This window comes from Pituophis catenifer, unplaced genomic scaffold (genome assembly GCF_029215685.1).
Source record: "Pituophis catenifer annectens isolate HBS135680 unplaced genomic scaffold, rPitCat1.0.hap2 SCAF_6, whole genome shotgun sequence".
Lineage (NCBI taxonomy): Eukaryota > Metazoa > Chordata > Lepidosauria > Squamata > Colubridae > Pituophis > Pituophis catenifer.
In genome coordinates this window covers 55,397,141-55,418,341 of record NW_027256886.1, presented here as the reverse complement: position 1 = coordinate 55,418,341, position 21,201 = coordinate 55,397,141, and the positions used below count along the sequence as shown (strand labels likewise).

General features: G+C 37.4%; 1 protein-coding gene across 5 annotated transcripts in view; it reads left to right on the top strand.

Moving 5' to 3' along the window:
* FGFR2 (fibroblast growth factor receptor 2) overlaps positions 1 to 21,201 on the top strand; it is a 121,794-nt gene that overhangs the window by 38,975 nt on the left and 61,618 nt on the right. For all 5 annotated transcript variants that reach the window (XM_070945734.1, XM_070945732.1, XM_070945736.1 and 2 more), the window contains 2 exons: positions 1,311 to 1,480; positions 16,930 to 17,053. In XM_070945734.1, the coding sequence (XP_070801835.1) occupies positions 1,311 to 1,480; positions 16,930 to 17,053 (294 nt within the window). The remainder of the gene's footprint in view (positions 1 to 1,310; positions 1,481 to 16,929; positions 17,054 to 21,201) is intronic.

The following is a 21,201-nucleotide window of genomic DNA, read 5'->3' as shown; positions in this document are numbered from 1 at the left end:
CAGATTGTGTAGGAAGTGGAAAGCCATCACTGCACTCTGTGATGTTACACCTAACCAGGAGTTGGGTTGGGTTGCCTTGAGTTGAGTTGAGCTGAAAAAAAGGCTCAAATTATTAAATAAAATTGAAGGACTTTATTCATGCAAACCTTTTTACTATGGCACTTTTAAAAATACATTATCTGAAGAAACATCGTATGCATGTGTAATATTTATATAATTCTGTAACATCATACTTCATTGTAGTGTACCATTAAAATAATAATGAATAATAGATGTAAAACTATTGTAATGTAAAACTATTACAATTATATAAGTCCTAGATCAAATCATAGAATTGAATAATCATATCACTAATATACATATATATTCTAATGTAATTAAATATAAATAAACCCAGTGAATATTCCTTAATACCTTTCTAAAGGTTTTTGTTTTCAACGTCTTCCTACAATTAGGCATAATTGTGCCAACCCAGTAGAAAGATATTCCAAAGGATGAGTGTAGTAATAGAAAAATACTTCTTTGTTGTCCTCTCCTGATTCTCTTGGAAATAGGAAATAAGAAACACTATGCTCATTCAGGATGAATCCACTATATCAGTGTTTTTCAATCTTGGTAGCTTAAAGATGGGTAGATTTCAACTCCCAGAATCCCCCAGCCAGCGCTGCTGGCTGGGGGATTCTGGGAGTTGAAGTCCACCCATCTTCAAGCTACCAAGGTTGAGAAACACTGCACTATATGAATAGGATCGGTTTAAAATAAACAATCCCATAGGCATCTAGGGCATCTAGGCATCATAGGCAAAACATATAGAACTTTGGAGATCAAATCTAGTTGATCAAATCATAGTTTTGCAGAACAATGTAGTTATTCAGAAGATAATGGATTCAATAAAATTAAGGCCAACGTTTCAAAAGAAATGTTGTAATCTCTGCTTTAATGTAATATCCATATTTTAAGGGAATTTTTGTTTAATTTAAGCTTAAAGATGATGGATTTTTAAAAAGTTTCATTCTTGAACTATGTTGTAAGTGCCTTAAGGAATGAATCATAAGTAATAATTGATCTGACATTGGCTAGATTTTTGTCTATGTACACACTGACATTTCTGAGGTATTCAATATCTTATGTGACTTATCAGAGAGAACATAAATTGACAGTGTAAAACATCAGTGTGACTTCTTAAAGTCTCATGTTGTATCTCATTGGAATGTCACCCATTTGGGAAGTTTCTAGCCTGGAATTTATATAGAAATTGAGTAAATTTTTTTTCCTCCTTTCTCTCTTCTCTTTATTTTTTTTAAAAACAGAAGGACCTATATGGACACACACTGACAAAATGGAGAAGCGCTTACATGCTGTTCCAGCAGCTAACACAGTCAAATTCCGTTGTCCAGCTGCAGGAAATCCCCAACCAACCATGAGATGGTTAAAAAATGGGAAAGAATTTAAGCAAGAGCATCGGATTGGTGGCTATAAGGTAAGAAGTTTGTTTATGACAGTATTTTTTAAGACACTTTTTATAGATATAGAAGAGAACTGTGAGATTATGATGGTCAGGAAATTGTGTGATTTGCATAATTCACAATTGAAATGGCTCATCATATGTACATAAATCCTGACTGATCACGTTCCAAAATTTGTAGCCTGACTTTAAGTCTGTCTGATGAAGCTCTGGCAACTTTGGATGTTCTCAAAGAGGATTTTCAGCTGTTTATGTCTCATGAAAATCTTGCCATACATGAGGTGAAATATTAATGCATAAAACATTGCAGTTTGATGGAAACTCAAATTCCATACAATTTAACCTGATCAAATGTTATTATTTTATGTTCTACACACATATTGATAGGGTGCCTCCATATGTGTCCCAACAGAAATAATTTATGGTACATCCATTGGTATTTAGCTATCTTTGAAAGAAGGGCAATATCCAGGAATCACATACATATTTTGTACGTTGAAAGGCTCTGTATTGTCCTAGTAGATGGCATCTCCACTCGTTTGGGGCATGTTGGAATATTGAGAGTTTATAACGAGTATTTACAAAATGGTTGTTACAGTACTTCTGGCCAATCATCGAAACATATATGAGAAGCCAAATAATACACTGGTTGCAGCCACCAATCATTTTACTTTTAATGACGGTCTCTGGGATCTCTGTGAGGTTCAGATAAATTTGTTGGAAATTCATGTTGTCCTTGGAGTAGATAATTTGCTTTGCAGATGGTTATCTGTAAATAGGGCAGAGTGCCTGGTAGAAAGCAAGGAATATGTTGGCTGGTATATTGTCTCCCCTGTGTTATTCACAGGGAATCTGTTGTGCCTGTTTTTGTGGGTGTTTGGTGTGTGTTTATGTGCATGTGTATGTGTATTGATTTCTGATTTGACCCTAGAATCTTTGGAAGTTGAGCAGAATATAAATTTACTAAATACTAATGTTCCTGCTAATACTAATCCTGGTAGCAGGAATAGGAATGAACAATTTTAAAATATAAAATATAAAAGAGTCGTTGCCAGTCAGTGTAAACAACTAGATGGACCATAATTTTGATTCAGTATATGGCTGAATTCATTCACTGTATTTCTTTTCATTATGCTTGCAACTGAACTCAGATCTCACATTTCATTGTTGATGAGTCTCTCTTGGCTGGTAATGTAATTACATTTGTAGTTACATTTTGGGAGTTCTAATTTATGTAGTAGATCAGGGGTGTCAAACACTTATCATCGTGGTGTTGATAGTGTCACGTGACATATCGGGACTTTTTTCCCCCCTTCACTAACCCGAGCGTGGGCATGGCCAGTGGGCCTGGAATTTGACACCCCTGTAGTAGATGTTGTGTGCCTTCACCTGGAGCGTTTTATTTGTTTTCTGTTCACAGATTTTGTAAAGCCAAATTATCAAAAATCCAAATTGATTGTAACTAGCGACTTTCTGGTTTTAAGAGTGTAGTGATAAAGCAAAAAAGGAAATAAAATAGAACTTGGCAGTAGCATTCAATAAAGTGTTCTTAACAGTTTGTACTTTTGAGCTATGGCAACCAGGTATATTTCAATTTGGAAAGATAGAGTAGACCAAAAACGTAGAGCTTTGTGATTATAGCACACAATAACAGAGCAGGAAAACTATTTTAATGAATTTTATGGTCTGTGAAATAGATGTGGGAAACAAAGTTTTTAAGGGAAAGTAATCACAATTACTTAAGATACTTGCTTGAAATTTTCATAGCATCAGATTAGTCGTCTCTCTTTAATTTCTGAGTTACTGATTAGAAAAATTAGCTAGACTGTCAAGAAAATGCAGGGTTAAACTGAGGTCAGGATTAAAAAAAAAGTATTTAGTGAAATTGCTTTTCTTCCACTACTTTCATGTTGCCTGCATAAAAGAAAACAAAACAAAACAAAGAATGTGCCCTAAAATCCTTTTTAGTTACACAGGCTGTGCACGGGGTCAAGAGGAGGCAAAGGATGAAAACAGCTTTGTATTTCAATGGAAGCCCAAACCTCTTGTATGTACATTGTGATACTACACATACATATGAAATGGTTGGAACTTGCACAGGGATAGCACAAACTCAAATTATGAAAATGGTACAATGAATTCCTATACAACCATTATTATTCTTATAAAGACAATAGTTGTCCTTGTCACCTGCTTCCCTTGGTATCTAATCAATGCTCAGGAGAACTAACTACCAAATAGACTCAATACTAGCTTGGCTGGCTGATGTTGGTTCACAAAGAAAAGAGAACACTCCTCGGGGGTCCTGCTGGCTTCTCAGGATTGGTCACATTAAACTGGATGCCCTACGGTGCAGAACAGCACAATCAATTTGGGGATTTGGGGATCTGAACCCGACTCCCTTTTGATTGGCCTAGGGCGACGGAAGTCATCGCCCATCCCTTCGGAACGATGCTCGCCTATCTCTCAGGACCGACTGACCCATGTTCAACTGCTGTACACATGGAACCCTTCTCCACTTAAGCCTTCAAAGTTCTCATTTGAACTCACAAAGTATCCCTGACCTGCTCTCGACTTGCCATAGGCAAGGGGGATGGGAAAGCAAACGTCACAGCTGAATCAAGGAGCTGATATCTCAGTCAAAACAAGGCACATTCCAACTGATACGCCAAGGTCATCTCCATGGAAACCCACAGTGGTCGGAGTGGAGTGACTTTTACATTGCTTTGTTGGGGAATGTGACTGATGACACATATTTGGGGGAGGGGGAAACAGGGTCAGAGGCAAAGCGCAAAAAACTAAGGTCAGAGTTGGTTCCACCTGGTCTGTGCTGGCATGAAGCTCCTATAAATAACTGGATTTCTTTTGAAGCTTTGCTTGAGGCTCATGATTTAATTAGGACATCTGTCGGAACCCTGATAGCTTGTATGTTTTCAGGTGGTACCTGCTGAAATTAGTCCATTGGCTGCTTCTGCTGAAGAATGAGAGTTGGAATTGTGAACAAAGCCTGGAAGTGATTTGGAGTTGTCTAGAAGCTGTTTTATTCTTCTGATATTAGAAAAAATGTCTGGTTGCTATAAGAGCCTCAATGGAGTTTTGGGAAATGAATTCTTATTGGAAATGGTGGGGATGAGGCATGCTATATTTTAGAAGGAGCCTAATATAGGGTGATACCTGGGTCTGTTTCTGAGCTGAAATTGGGGTTGGAGTTGAGAAGTTAGTTGAACCTTTACATGTGGAAGAGTTGCTAACTTAGTTTACCCCTCTGCCTGGATTTTTATTGCTTGGAACAATATAGAATTATATGATTGGAAAGGACCTTTCAAGTCTTCTAGTCCAACCCTCTAAATTGCTATTATATCTTCCTCATGTTTCTCTTTGCTAAAATAAACATACCTAGATCTGAAGAAGCTTTTTGGTTGAGAAGAAAAATGTCTTTAAAGAAAAACAAGAAAGTCCAGTTGTCTCTTGAAAAAGCTCCTTTGGGACAATGATGACTTGGATGATTGAGAATTTCCATAAACATACCTAGTTCCTTTAGTTGTTTATCATACAATTTAGACTTCATACCTCTTATTGTCTTCGCTGCTTTTCTGCTTCTTTTTAGGACCTCACCACCTTTTTTCTATTGTGGTGACCAGAACTGGATCCAATATTCCATATGTGGTCTCACCAGTATGATATTGACTGGTACTATCACTTCCCTTGATCTTGATACTATCCCTATGATGTTGGCTTTTTTGGCAGTTGCACCACACTGCTGACTCACACTTAAGTGGTGGTCTATGTTTATGTTTATGTTTATTTGGATTTATATACCGCCCTTTTCCCGAAGGACTCAGGGTGGTGAACAGCCAAAGATAAAACACATACAATATAAAATTTAAAAAACAATTTAAAAAATATTAAACAAATTTGGCCCATACTAATTAAAACACCCCTTTTTTAAAAAGCAAATTAAAATTAAGCAGTTAAAAAAGAGTTAGGCCAGCCCAGCCTGTTGGAATAAAAATGTATTGAGGGCACGGCAGAAAGTGCGTAAATCTGGGATCCTCCGTATCTCCGGGGGGAGCTCGTTCCAAAGGGCAGATGCCCCCACAGAGAAGGCTCTCCCCCTGGAGGCCGGCAGTCAACATTGTTGGATTGAAGGCACCCTGAGAAGCCCCTCTCTGTGAGAGCGTACTGGCTGGTGAGAGGCTATAAGTGGCAGAAGGCGGTCTCGTAAGTACCCAGGCCCTAAGCCATGGAGTGCTCTAAAGGTGGTAACCAATACCTTGAAGCGCATCCGGAAGACCACCGGGAGCCATTGCAGCTCGCGTAGGAGAGGTGTTACATGGGAGCGCCATGTCGCTCCCATAACCACCTGCGTGGCCGCATTCTGGACCAGTTGGAACCTCCGGGTGCTCCTCAAGGGGAGCCCCATGTAGAGAGAATTACAGTAGTCCAGGCGGGAAGTGACGAGGGCATGAGTGACCGTGCATAAGGAGTCCCGATCCAGAAAGGGACGCAACTGGTGAATCAGGCGAACCTGATAGAAAGTCCTCCTGGCCACAGCCATCAGATGTTCTTCTAAGACAGCCATATATCCAGGAGGACACCCAAGTTGCAAGCCCTCTCCGTGGGGGCCAACAACTCGCCCCCAATAGTCAGTGATGGCACCAACTGGCTATATCGGGAGCCGGAAACCACAGCCACTCGGTCTTGGACGGGTTGAGCCTGAGTCTGTTTCTCCCCATCCAGATCCCCATCCAGATCCAGATCCTATCAGGACACCTAGATATCTTGAGACTGTAAAGATGTGTTTATCATAGGAGATGTGGTTTGTGACAGTGAAGAGAGGAAGTCAGCTGATTCTGGACCACATAGAAGTTCTTCCATCTACACTGGGGATAGGGCAACTGTGTCAGAAGTTTGAAAGGGGATTGGACAAAGTCTACTCTTTCGTCTGTGGCCAAAACAAGCAAGCAAATGAATAAATAAATGGTCATTAATGACATACAGTATGCTCTCTAAGGCAGCTTTTTATCTGATTTATACCAAGACAAATAATCTAATTTCAGTTTATCTTGCTTCCTAAGATATATATATATATCAGCTCTTTGCTCAGTTCTGTTGCTCTGGTTATTCAATTACTAAACCAGTGGCCCCCAATCTTTTGAGAACCAGGGACTGGTTCTGTGGAAAGAATTTTTTCCACAGATAGGAGGGGGCATGGTTTCATGTACTGCCTGCATCTGCAGATGATGCTTCACTTGTTTGCATAGCCCAGTTTGTAGCATGTCGCTGAACAGTGCTGGTCCATGGATCAGGGGTTGGGAACCCTTGTACTAAACTACTAGGCTACACCATTTAGTCTTTTCCTTGAGAATGGTTTCATTGCTCTTATGCTTTGTCCTTTTCGTTTACCTTGTCCTGAAGCCTTGGTTTCTTTTGGTTAATTCCAAGAAATCTCTATCTTTTTTCACTGTGTTGTCAGGGTACAACTATTTCCTTATCGTCTCACATGCAGATATTAATAAAAGGAGAAGTTGTGAAAATCTGTAGATCTGGTAACGAATTTTTGAAACTCGGCTGCCAACTGCCCTTAAGGATTCTCATTATATGTCAATGTACAATTTCTACATAAATATATTGTATCAGTTGATAAATCTACAATAGCTAGTCCTTTCAGTTGTTTATTGACTTCCATGGTTTCCATACTAAAACACAACTTAGGCCCCTAACACAATATTTGAAGAAACTCTCAAATTCACCAATTGCAAATGTAAAAGGAGATAGGTTTTGCCATCTTTTCCCTCTCCTCTGTGGCCAGATTTTATGTTTATGTTATGTGTGTAAATATGTTCCAGATGAATGTGAATTAATGAAGTAGATATTTCTCTATTTACATTACACTTTACATCATAAAGTGTGAGAGGCCACCTGACAACAGCTTCTGTGTTTCCAAAGCATAAACGAATTGTTTACCATTCAGTGTTAGCCACTTGTCTTGGGGATAACAAGGTAAATACAAACCAATTAAGGCAAGGGTGAAATTTACTTACCTTCCCTACCAGTTCGGAAGTGCACACGCCACATATGCATGCTTGCTCCGCTCCTGCGTGTCACATGCGCACACAGACTCTCTGTGCATGCACAAAACCTTCTGTGCATGTGTAGAGGGTAAAAAACAGGTTACGTGCTGGTTAAAACCAGGTAGTAACGACAACCAGGTGGGTGGGCGGAGCCTCACTCTCCCATCGCTACCAGTTCTCCGAACCACCCACCGCTATTTCTACCAGTTCGGCCAATCTGGTCCAAACCGGTAGCATTTCACCCCTGAATTAAGGGAGTCAGACTTATTGGTCTTTGCTTCTAATGAAGTGTTTCATTTTTAAGAAAGAAAATTGAACAGAAGTTTTCTTCAAGAAGAGGGATGCAATTATGTACAATATATACTGAATGTGCCTACACACACACAGACACACACACACATATATTTGATGATAATATGGTTTGTCGTGAATGCGACATGCAAGCATGCATGCATATATATATATATATATATATATATGCATGCTTGCATGTTGCTTTCAAATGGAATATGAATATTCTTAAACTTTAGAGGATAACATTCTTCTGAACAATGTGGAAACATCATACTATGTTTTAACCATATGCAGGAGCTGCACGTTTTGTATAACATTCAGGAGCTTCATGTTATACAAAACATAGACATACATTTCCATATGTAAAAGTGTGTAAAGAATGAACAAATATTTTTCTGGGGCATAGTCAACAAAACAAGGGATTACGGAAAGAAAAAGTAATGAGTACTCCATGTTTTTATAGGTATGTGACTTTTCTAGGAAATGTATTTATAAACCATATAAACCATGTATTTATAATTCCTATAAAAAGATACAGTGCATCTGAAGTTACAATGACTTATTGATATTACAATCCTACTTACTCTTGTGTTTGCCACTTCATTTCTCACCCCCCCCATACTTCTCTTCAATATCCAGCTTTTTGCTTTGTCAAAGAAGGTATAAGAAAACTTATAATTCCCTTGTTTAGTTTAGTTGTGCCTGTCCCTCTAAAAGGCAGCATCCTTTAAAACATGGTGGCCTCATAACGATAGATTTATTTATTTGCTTTTTTGTTTGTTTGTTTGTTTGATTACTCTGCCATTTCAGGATGAAAAGTACAAATGACTGCTACAGGGAAGTATTAAGTTTTCTGCAAAGAGTGACTCTGCCTGTTCTTTAAACATTTGGAAACTCTTAGGTTTTCCAAGAATACACGCTGAGGTCGTATTTCAAAGGACTGTTGCTGTCTTTTTTTTTCCAAGTTGAAGTGTGCAGTTCTGCCCACACCATCGCCTTACACCCCAGACTGCATGTCTGTTGGAGAATTTTTATGCTCCTTCCTCTCCCTGCCCTCTTCCCCCCCCCCACATCTACTTAGCAAGATAATATACAGGACTAAAAGCGAACTATTCTTTCTACTTTCTCACCTCCCAGAAAGTAAATTCGGTCTATCAGTTTCTATTGAGGTATTAAAAAGGGTGTTTGTTTCCACAGCTGTGTTTCGATAAGTTACATTACCACAACGCTTTTTGCCCACTAAACTTTAGCTTGGATAAATAACCCGATAGTTTTTAATATGTAGATAAAAATTTGTAAGAGCCACATAGTAATTGATCTTACTTTGTAGAAAGGAATAATATTCCCACAGTCAGCCTTTTAAGAAGATTCTTTTTATGTATACTGCACTGCTTGATAGTGGTTCTAATAATTTTCATGTTGTTCCTGGTCAGAAAGTTACTTATTAAATCCAAGGTAAAGAGATTAAACGTGATAAAAATGTGTACACAATATATGTGACAAGTAATATAATCCTATATATTGTCACTCAGTCTCCTTAAATTCAGTTGGATTTACTGGTGGAGGGAGGAAATCTAATGTAATTTTATCCTATCTACAGTATATCTGTAAGACCCTTTTAATTCAACTATTTCCCCGTGTTAAAAAAAATCTTATTCTGAAGTTTCATCCTTACAATCACACACACATAAGCCTGTGCTCACAATAGTATAAAACATCATTTTACCAGGAATAAAATTTTATCTTTGCCTCCACATGACAATGCTAGGTAACCTAGTTTGATCTTAATCTAGATCATAGGTGTCAAACACGCTGTGTCATGTTGACATCATGTGATGTTTCACATGTTTTCCCCATTTGCTTCCAGCCTGCGGGCTGCCAGTTTGACACTCCTGATCTAATAGAAAGATAGGAAAAGAATGTGCCATCTCCACATTTTTCCTGATTCTTACCATGATATAGCATTACAGAAAGTCCTTGACTTATGAACACAATTGAGCCAAAATTTTATATCGTTAAGTGAGACATTTGTTAAGTGCGTTTTCTCCCATTATACAACCTTTCTTGCCATAGTTGTTAATTGAATCATTGCAGTTGTTAAGTTAGTAACATGATTATTAAGGGATTCTAGCTTCCCCATGGACTTCGTTTGTGAGAAGGTCGCAAAAGGTTACATGACCCTGGGACACTGCAACCGTCATTAATACGAGTCAGTTGCCAAGCGACTGAACTTGATCATGGGGATGCTGCAATGGTCGTAAATTTGAAAAACGGTCGTAATTCATGTATTTCAGTGCAGTTGTAACTTTGAATGGTCACTAAATGAACTGTTGTAAGGTGAAGATTATCTGTACTTTACCTAATGTCATTTTGTCAAGATTAGGTTTAAGGTAGAAATTGATTGAAATCTAATTTCAAGGATTGAAATTAGAACTAGGGTTTTTTTTTTTTTTTATGAAAAACCTAGTTAAAATCAACTTTGCAAATCTTTTTTGGATTGTTTTGTGCAGCCATAATATGTACTTTTTTAGGAAAGCTGGGCTGACTTTATCCTAATTATTAAGCTCTGGCATATCTTGGAGTCAGATAAAGGCAAGTAATAAGGAGGAATGTTGAGAAGTTCCCTGGCAATATGATACAATATTTGGTAAATGAAAAATATATGGTCTTAGCTAGCTGAACAAGTTCTATTATCTGAAGTTCTAGTTATTCTAATATAATCTTGCACAATGTACCAAGATGAACTGAGCTCAGTTGTCAAAATCAGATAAGGGGATCAGACTATCCTCCTTCCCCTCCCACCTTTTCCCCTTTTAATTAAAACATTTGTCTATTCTTCCAGTCTGTCAGGCAGAGGGCAAATGTCACAGTGTGATACAATATTGTTGGCTTTGTAAATAGGCTAATTGTCCTGTTGTTGCTCATGGTCTTGTCTCCAGCTGATTCAGATACATCTCTCAGCCTTAAAGATTTCATTCTTCTTTTTATGATATGTATTCTTAATTCTATGCATGCTATAGTTTTTAATTTAATAGGCATGTATTAGGGTACTACAAAATCATAATGAAGAGGATGATATCAATGCTAGATCCCAGGAACAAAATATTGAAACGAGTTATATGTAAATATCAAAACAGAACTTAGTTCATAGGAATTCTTTAAACCTTAAACATCTGTGAAGACCGTGGCACGAGTAGTTTATGTCCAGCTATCTGCCTTATTTTCTCTCTCCTACACACCTGTCTGGTGTGCTGCGGAGGTGTTCTTTCTCTGAGGCTATTATTTGGTCAAGCTCTTCATTTTTGTCTGAAACATCTGAAACATTTCCTCAACATTTGGTGCAGCAATGACCAACTATAAAAGGTATTTTTTGGAGCTTCTATATTTGAATTTGAAAACAGGACCCTTCTTTTTTTAAAACACATTGATATATTGAAACTTTCTGACATAAATAGTGGATAATTTGGTCCCCACCTTTTGGATTAACTATCTGTTTTTAGAAAGCATCCTCCTTTCTTAGCGACTGCAATCTGTTCCTAAATTGGAAGCAAAAAGGTCACTAAGTGAACACATAACAGAGAGAAGGAAAGGGAAGGAAGGTGAGAGAGAGAGAGAGAGAGAGAGAGAGAGAGAGAGAGAGAGAGAGAGAGAGAGAGAGAGAGAGAGAGAGAAGATCATTAGTTGCTGCCATGTTATTCAAGTAAGTTTTCTTGTAAAGTGTCCTGTGCCTGACCTGTCCCCTTAGGTATTTTTTCCTCCACACAGGTAGAGAGTTTGCTTAAAAAACTATCGTTTCCTGACTGCTTTTCTTCCCAACATCTTGAGTCCCTAAAACATTCCCTGACCTTAATTAGTCGATTAGAACCCTCTGGCTCTGGTTAGTTACTACCTGAAACTAACCAGACTTTAATCAGTTTCACAATGAAGGCTTTTGTTATCAGGCACACTAAATTTAGTTGTAAATAGACACATTTGGTCAGTAAATAATTATAATTGCTATTGTATTTGTGAATAGTTGCTAAACAAGATTAACTGCTAAATGAGTGTCTACAGCAGGGGTGTCAAACTGGTGGCCCACGGGCCGGATGCGTCACACAAAGGCCACACCCACCTCAGCTCCGCAAAGGCAAAAAATGTCTCGCTACATCTCAATATGTCATGTGACGCAATTGAGTTTGACACCCGTGGTCTGCAGCACGTGATACTGAATCTATTGACTTCAGCCTTCCATCCTTTCTAAGGTAGGTAAATTGAGAACCCAGATTATGGGGGCAATAAGATGACTTTGTATAAATATACAAAAGGATGAAGGCTATTGCTTAGCACATTGTAAGCTGCCCTAAGTCTCAGGAGAAGGGCGGCATATAAATCAAATAAAAAAAAAATTGTATGAAAATCCCCCCCCCATCAATCATCTATCACATTTTGAGGATTTTTTCAGATTGATCTCTTAGTCCCGTGATGGCGAACCTATGGCACACATGCCAGAGGTGGCACGCAGCGTCCTCTCTGTGGGCATGCAAGCCATCGCCCCAGTTCAGCTCCGCCACGCATGCACACGCGCCTCCGCCGTCCAGCTGTAGAGGAGTGCATGTGGGGGGCATGCGGATGGGGGCACACATGCATGCGGGGGACATGCGCACATTGTATTTTGAGGGGTTGGGCACACGTGCACACATTTGCATGTGCACGCACGCTCTTTGGGCACTCGGTTCAGAAAAGGTTAGCCATCACTGTCCTAGTCAATGACACCCATATTTTCTATGAGTACCATTTTGACTTCCACTGTAATATCACAGAGCATTTAATAAACTGAACATTGTAGAAGAAAGTAGTGCAGAAGGATTAAAAGTAGAATTAATGCTGCTTAATCTTGGTGAAAGGCTGAGCTTATTATAGTTGAGGCTTGATTAACTGATTAACAGCTTGGCTCTTCCTAACATTCCTGTCAGTGAAAAAAAAAAGATATATCTTGTTAAGGTTTTATCTTGGCAATAAGATGACTAACTTGGAAAATTATAAATATAATTTCTTTATGGGCATCATACATATTTTGCAGAAAATGAGTATTAGGCATGCTCGAGGTGGGTTTAAGTTGTGAATCAAAGCAGAGATAAAGTATCAATCTTATTGAGCACTCTCAGTTTTCTCCCTCAACCAAAAATCCATGTTATACACAAGGCAAGTGAGCAATTATCCTCCCAAACCTTGGAATAGTCTCTTGCTCAGACTCCAGCCTGTTTTCTTATTTTTATACTAGATACAGCAAAGAAATCAGATTTGCCTTGGGTATTAGTTATTTAGAAAACTATATTTCAGGAGAATATACATTATGGCACTATTTTGTAATCCCTGAAGTAGGTGTGCAAAATGTGACTAGACATGCTTAGGTGCTGATGCTAAAAGATTGTGTTTGGATCACAGTTGAGATCTCTCTTTAGTCATATAAAGTTTGAGTAATCCAGCCATAGAAACTTTTGGATGCCTAGGTGAACTTTGTCTATCTTAATAATATGGACAACAGCTCAAAATTGAGTTGTTGAAAACAACTGGAGGGCACCAAATTGCCAATTCCATATCCAGGCCAAGGAAAGCAATCTTATATAACATTTGAATAATTATTTTCCCCCGAAGTTATTAATTTTTACTTCCTGAGTCTGATAGCAGATATATTATAATTTATGAATGACTTTTTGATTAGTAACTTATTTATTGTAGAGTGTTTATGTAGCATTCCTGGTCAAACTCTACTTCTTGAAACAGTCTTAAAGATGAAGAGCAAGGCACTGTTTCACAAGGTCTCTCTATGGCTTCATATTTATATTGGGAGAAGTAGGAATTAGTTTGCAGTCAACAACTCCCTTGATGTGCTCAATTAAATTGGGAGAATCTTAACCCACTCAGAATGAATTTCATACAATCAAGCTCTTTTGGGGGGGGGATGGGGGGAGTTTAAAGACTAAATGAATTATGGGAATAGGACCAGTGAGAATGCTTTAGAAATGCATCATAAATCAAATTAAATGTTACTATATTGAAAGAAGATTTATAGATATTGAGCAACAAGCATTGTGAAAGTATTAGCTCTGTGAAACTTAAATTAATTTGCATTTGGTTTATATAACATGCAGTAATGTGGGCAAGGATGCACATATGCAACCAAAATGAATGAATCTTATTAGGAAAATTATTAGATAAATATAAAGGGTATATCTGTTAAATTTCTTTGCAGAGCATACACTTAAGCTACAATGCAAAGAATGTTACATTAAAGTATGAAATGAATATATTGTATTAGCTTTAGAAAATTTCTATAAAAATTGCATATCTTATACTCTATTAACTTGCATAAATGATCAATATAATTTTGGAATTTCCTGTAATTAAAGCTAAAGAATTTATATTTAAATTCTTAAATATAAAGCTTAATTTTCAGGCAAAGTGGCAGAGAGGTTTTAAAAATATTTATGGAAAATAAGGTTTTTAACAGATAGTTTGAATAAATGAATATAATTACACCAGATAAATAAGAAGAAAAATGAAGTTCATGTGTACAATTATATTAATTGTATCAGGGTTTTTTGCCTGAGCAGCGGATTGATTAGAAGACCTCCAAGTTCCTTTCCAACTCTTTTTGTTCTTTTTGTTAAGTCTCATGATTCTATTGGCTTCTTATAAATTTTGGCTCTTTGGAATGTGCAGTATTCATGGAAGCAATAATAATAGTGTCAGATTGCATCAAACCTGCATCTTAGACAGTGGTGGGTTGCTACCGGTTCATCCTGGTTCGGGCGAACCGGTAGCAGTGGTGGCCGGAGGCTCCGCCCACCCAGACATCATCAAATATGCTCTGTGTATGCATACGCGAGCGAATCGGTAGCAAAGGTAAGTGAAACCCACCACTGATCTTAGACTATATAAGTAGCACACTGATTATGGAAGTATAATGTATGGCAGCACAGAATATAAAAACTAGCAATAACTTGAAGATGTAGTGATAAATAGTTGGCACTCACCTGAAATATTTTCAAGTATACTTATGCTCTGTAGCTTTTGTGCCAAGATATTTGGATTTAGTGCATAGAGTAAGTTTGAGGAGTATGGTGGTGCAGTGGTTAGAATGCAGTATTGCAGGTTAATTCAGCTCACTGCCAGGAATTCGATCCTGACCGGCTCAAGGTTGATTCAGCCTTCCATCCTTCTGTGGTCGGTAAAATGAGGAGCCAGATTGTTGGGGAAAATATGCTGACTCTGTAAACTGCTTATAGAGGGCTGTAAAGTACTGTGAAGCAGTATATACAGTAAATCTAAGTCAGACGTGTCAAACATGCAGCTTGTGGGCTGGATCCAGCCCATGATAAGCCAGAGTTGTCCTGCAGTACCATCCCGGAGATGGCGACAGATCAGCCCATGCCGCCCCGGCCCACCCACTCATGCCCACCTAGTCAGCCATGAAAACCAGGCCTCGCCCACCCAAGGGGAAACAAAATCCTGATACATCTACCCAATGATATGGGATTCCATAATGGGATCAAGTTTGACACCCCTAAGTGCTATTGTTACTGCTTATTTCTATTTTTGCTTTTGAAATCATGGCCTCGCCTATTCTTTCATTATTCTGAGTTGCTGCAGCAGGAAGTTGAGTGTATCAAGTTCTGCCACTAGTATTTCATCCTATGTATAATGCTGCATGCACCCAATTCACCTACTCCATCCAGATTCATTGCATATAGTGAATGCACTGCACTGCGCAAGAGAATTACTCTAAATAATTGCTAGTGACTTGCCTTAAATTTCATGTAAAAAGAATATATGCATGGTTTATGGGCTCCTTATATCTACATCTTTCTTACTTGACTGTACATAAACTCTTTTAAGTATTTACTTTACATTTGTACAATCTGAGTCATAAAAGGAAAGAAAGACATAATGCAGCAACAGTGCTTATTAAAAACCAAGCCTTTGATTGCTCACTGACTATTTCCTGGTGCTTAATAAGATGCTAGAATGTATAAAGTAAACCCAAGTTTTTGTTATGAAGACAATCATTATCTTTTATTCAGTATCTGAGTAAAGGGTCATTGTTATATTCATAAGTGTGAAAAAAAGATATGAAAATAAAAAAGAAGTTATATTTAAAAATTATATTATAGGAAAAATAGTAGCTAATAGAAATAACTGGGGTTGGAAAAGAAGCAGAAATTTAATATTTGTGTTTGCGCTGAATCTTGGCCTTATATTGAAGTCAGGGCACATTGGAGGATGATCCATGATGTTTTATGAGCACTTTTGGGAAGGAGAAACTCTTTATTTGTTGGAGATTACTTGACTGATTGCTGTTTAATTCAAAACTGAAATAACCCTCCCCCCCCCCAAGGCTTGGTCTAGAGAAAATTAGATGTTGAGAAACATTGGATTCTGGATCAGCTATTTTCCAAAAAATGCAAGATTTTTTATATGCAGCTTTGTTTTTTGTATAGAGGAAGAGCTAGTCATAATTATTACAGTAAATGCAGTAAATGCCAATTTAATGGCAAAATACAGTAAATGACAATTTAATGGATTAATTGATAGGAAGGAATGTGTATTGTTGCTCAATATTAAATCTGAAATTGTGTCATTTGAATAATAGTACCATTCCACAATATACATCGTTTTGGTCAGTAGTATGAATTTGTAATTACATAGATGAGATAAATATAATGCATTTTAGCAAAGTTAAGTAGATTGACTGGACTATTTTATATACTTGGTTATTTATCAACTCATTTATTTAGCAAATTTATATAGCTGGCCATCTCACAAAGCATGACTTTAGGTAGTATACAGCCCCCATATTTTAAAAACAACAAAATACTAAAACATAATTTTAAAAAAACCAGACAAACATAGCACTTAAAAACCCAGGAGAGCAAGAAAACAACTTGACATCACACAACCATCTTGCCGACTTCCCATGGACCCCCCCAGAGTTGATTAAAAAAAAGACTTTTTAAAGACCTTCCAGTAAGCAAGCATAGCCTTCTTCTTAAAAAGCAGAAACTGAAAATTGATGCTCTTTAAAAATATTTTTCTTTTTTAAAAAAATTCTATTAGGTACGGAATCAGCACTGGAGTCTTATAATGGAGAGTGTTGTCCCATCAGACAAAGGAAATTATACCTGTATTGTTGAGAATATCCATGGATCCATCAATCACACATATCACCTTGATGTTGTTGGTAAGTAATGTACAGTGACTATATTTTTTTAAGAAAGTAATATATATCTTAAAATGATTTACTTTTGGAATCTAATGGTTTTGTTACCTATCTACGGTATCTATCTATCTATCTATCTATCTATCTATCTATCTATCTATCTATCCACCCGTCATTGATTATACACTTTGATACAGTTGTTAATGCATTAGGCTAGAAACTAGAAGATCATAACTTAATCCTGCTTTAGGTGCAAAGCCAGTTGGGTAACTTTGAGATAATCACTTTCTCTCAACTCTAGGAAGGAGGCAATGGCAAACCACTTCTGAGAAACCTTGCCAAGAAAATTGCAGGGACTTGTTCAGGCAGTCTCCAAGAAATATGTAGGGTGTGTGGAAGTGTGTATTGCTTAACTAGTTAATTAACTTGTTAATTGCTTAACTCAGAGGTCTTCAAACTTGGCAGCTTTAAGATTTGGGACTTCAAATCCCAGAATTCTCCAGCCAGCATAGAGTTGAAGTCCACAAGTCTTAAAGCTGCCAAGTTTGGGGACCCCTGGCTTAACTGGTTTACCAAATTTAGTTGCTTGTACATTCTGCAATGAAGGAAATAGAATATGGGATTCACAATCCTTTCACCTAAGGAGAATCTGTTCCTTTTTGTTTACATGTGGGTTTTGTCCCCCAGCATTTTATTAAGATTTATCATTTTATGTAAACATATTGATTTTATTGAAATATACTTTTTTTCCTGAAAATTACATGAGCCAAACAAAATATCAATTTAATACAGGAAACGTGGTTCTAATTTTTTGTAGGAGATACAACACATTTTTAAGAGTAAATCCATAAAAGATTCCTGGATAAGAAACCAGGTATTGGTTTTGGATTTAGAAGAATTAATGTTTTAGTACTACAAAATTATGAGTTTAATATGAAAGAGGTTTTAAATTAGGCTGAAATATATCACATGTTTATTAAAGATGCCATAGAAAATTGATATATTATTTCTGGATCTATTTATAGTATTAAGAAGGATTAATGTTTTCTAAAAAATTAATTCTTAGTAATTTTGAATTTAGAAAATGTGAAGACAAGACTGGAATATAGTTCTTCATAAGTACCTAGATAGAAGTAAAATATAAAAATAGTAATGAGAACACTTTGGAAATATTGGAATTGTTTAACTCCATCATTTTAATTAACACCATTTTAATTAAAAGTGGCTTACTGATGCTTGGAAAACAAGAAATCAATCATTTAAAAGCTAGATATAATTCTGGGCTAAATTAAAAACCAACTGAAAAATAAGCACTTTTCCGACATCATTTCAGCACAGTTAATCCACAATAAGACTAATAAATGGGCCATACCCACTTCTGTCATAGCTCTATAATTCACTGTTCTCACTTTATCTTGTAAACTGGAATTCTTATTTCTTAAAATTGTTATGTAGCCTTAGCTGAATTAAATATAACATTTTAAAAAGAATTACAATTACCAAATTATTTTCTAATTCAAGTGGCTATTTTGGGGGAAAGATGCATTCTTTCATTCAGATCACTCGGGAGCTTTTATGTAAATTGTAAAATAAACTAAGCAATTCCCAACAAATACCAAGAGTCCCCCCCCCCAGTAATTTCTTTATAAAGGAAAGCAGAATTAAGCACACACACACAGAGACACAGACACATACACACACATACACACACACCCCATAAGCATCATGACTTTGTGGCTACTATTGAGTACAGAGATTCTAGGTGTTGTAAGACGTCAGGGCCTGATCTCCACTTCTCTCACTTTCTTCCTGGTTCTACTTCTTTTAAATGCAGTCCTGAAACCCACACCCTGGAACTGAAAGTCTTTTTTCCTGTTTTATACTTGTGTTGCATCTTGTGGCCTTCATGTCTTTCATACACATGAGCACAATTGAGTTACTTGTTTTCCACTCTGTCCCCTTTGTAACTTCCCTTTTTCTGTGCTCCAGCGGTGCTTCCCTTTTGTAGCGGCCTTGCTTCTCAGGCTGTGTGCCATGGGTGCAGTTCCTTGTTCTTTCAGGCTGGCTGCATCTTGCAACAACATCTCCATATGGCACCATGGCCAGATTACTTCAGCCTAGCAGTAGGCACCATGGTCTGTGAATCCTGGCCTACAATAACATTTTCAAATTGACTATTGTGAAACTTCTACTCTGGGAGATATTTAGAAATTACTTCATAATGAGAATCAGAATAATAAATTCTGGTCACGACTGATTCTATACCTTGTTTATATTTTTCTGACTTTATTATATCTTATTTTTTTCTACACATGGGTATAGAAAATAGCAATACAAAACACTATACATATAAACCTAATGAATACCTTTCCTCCTAGTCTAGCCCAATCTTTTCCTCTCAGTTGCCAGATTTTTCTTCTTAGTTACGTAACATTTCAGGCCATTTAGGTCACAAATATTGGCTAAATTATCTGTCAATCTGCTTTCCTTGACATATTCCTACTATGATTCCAAAACTGTGGATATGAAGCACAATTAGCATTAGACATATATACGGTGGATATTTTACTAATATTTCTCTGCCAGAATGCAAAATTCATTTTAATCAATTTGCTTATTCTGGAAGGAGGTCCAGATAAGCATTCCAAGGAAGTATAGGGTTTTGTAGAGATTTTAATCCTTTTTTTCCTTAGTTTTTTTTAAAAATTAAGATAACTTGACAACTAAATCATTATTGTTTGAGCACTTGTTTAACAATGTTTATTGAAGGTGCAGTTCCAACGGCTGCCAGGAATTATGGTAAATGGCATTCCATGTGACACTGCCCTGAACAGACCAGCTGTTGAGAAAGCATAGCTAAATTATGTTCACTGGCCAGGTGGTAGGTGTGTCCCCAATAACAAGTGGAGAAGGAAACACATGGAGTATATACAACTGTTTCCAAAGAATAGTTTTCCTCTTTGTGGGAACACTTTAAAAAGAGTGTGGGTATATATATGAAAGGAATAAAACTATTTCTAAGGCTGTTACAGACTATCCTGTTTTACTTGTTAAAAGTTTTCACTTATTTAGTGTAACCCGGGTAAATATTTATGTGAAGCCCCTTGCCTCTTCTCGGTCTTTGAGGTTTTTCAATGCCTTGCTTTCAAGAATATTTGGCCTTTTATTTTTCTTGGCAAAAAAATATCAGTGAATCGAGTGAATGAATGGAATGGTAATGAGAGTGATGTCATTTATTGCTATGTCTGCTACTTTAATAGAAAATCATAAAAGTAAACAGTAAAGCCAAGATTTTCCATCATGATTACTGGTCACTATGTGTCAAGCTGGCATCATGAGCTCTGTGTTGTTGCTCTTGTCCCTTCCTCTTCCTCTCTCTATCCAGAAGTTGATTTATTTTCATTTGCAAACTGTTGTGTCCACAGAACTGCCAAAGGAGCGTAGAGTGTGCTGACGAAACACGATCTGATTGGTTTATTGCCGCATCCCTTCAGGCGGGAAAATTAAGGCTTACTATTGGTTGTTGTTTTTGACATCTCAGTATATAAGAGCTGTCAACTCTTTCTAATGTAGATTTTCTGTTCAGGAGTTGCCTTTGCTGTTAATAAACAGTTCGTGTTACAAGTTGTCTCCTCATTCATGCAGACTCTCACTGAGTATATGAGTGCACTGAGCTCTGTGTTGTTGTTCTTGTCCCTTCCTCTTCCTCTCTCTATCCAGAAGTTGACTTATTTTTATTTGCAAACCTTGGGTGTTTTTTTGAAGGCTAGGGCCCAACTCACTCGATAGGGTTGTCGTTGTGGGGAAAACAGCACAAGAAAGGAGTATGAGTTATTTATAGAAATAATAAAGGAGGGATATAAATAAGTAAATAAGTAAATGCTGGTACTTACCGCTTTCCCATCATCCCATGCGCTCTCACAGAGTGGCCTCCTCAGGGTGCCGTCGGCCAAACAATGTCGGCTGACGGCCCCCAGGAGGAGAGCGTTCTCTGTGGGAGCTCCGACCCTCTGGAATGGATTGCCCACCGAGCTCAGGACAGCCCCCGACCTCCTTTCCTTCCATCGCGAGCTGAAGACGTGGCTCTTTCGTCAACTCAACTGATCCGTTTTGGGTGTACATTGTTATAATTTTAAATTGTTTTAATTGGGCTGTTGATTTTAATTTTA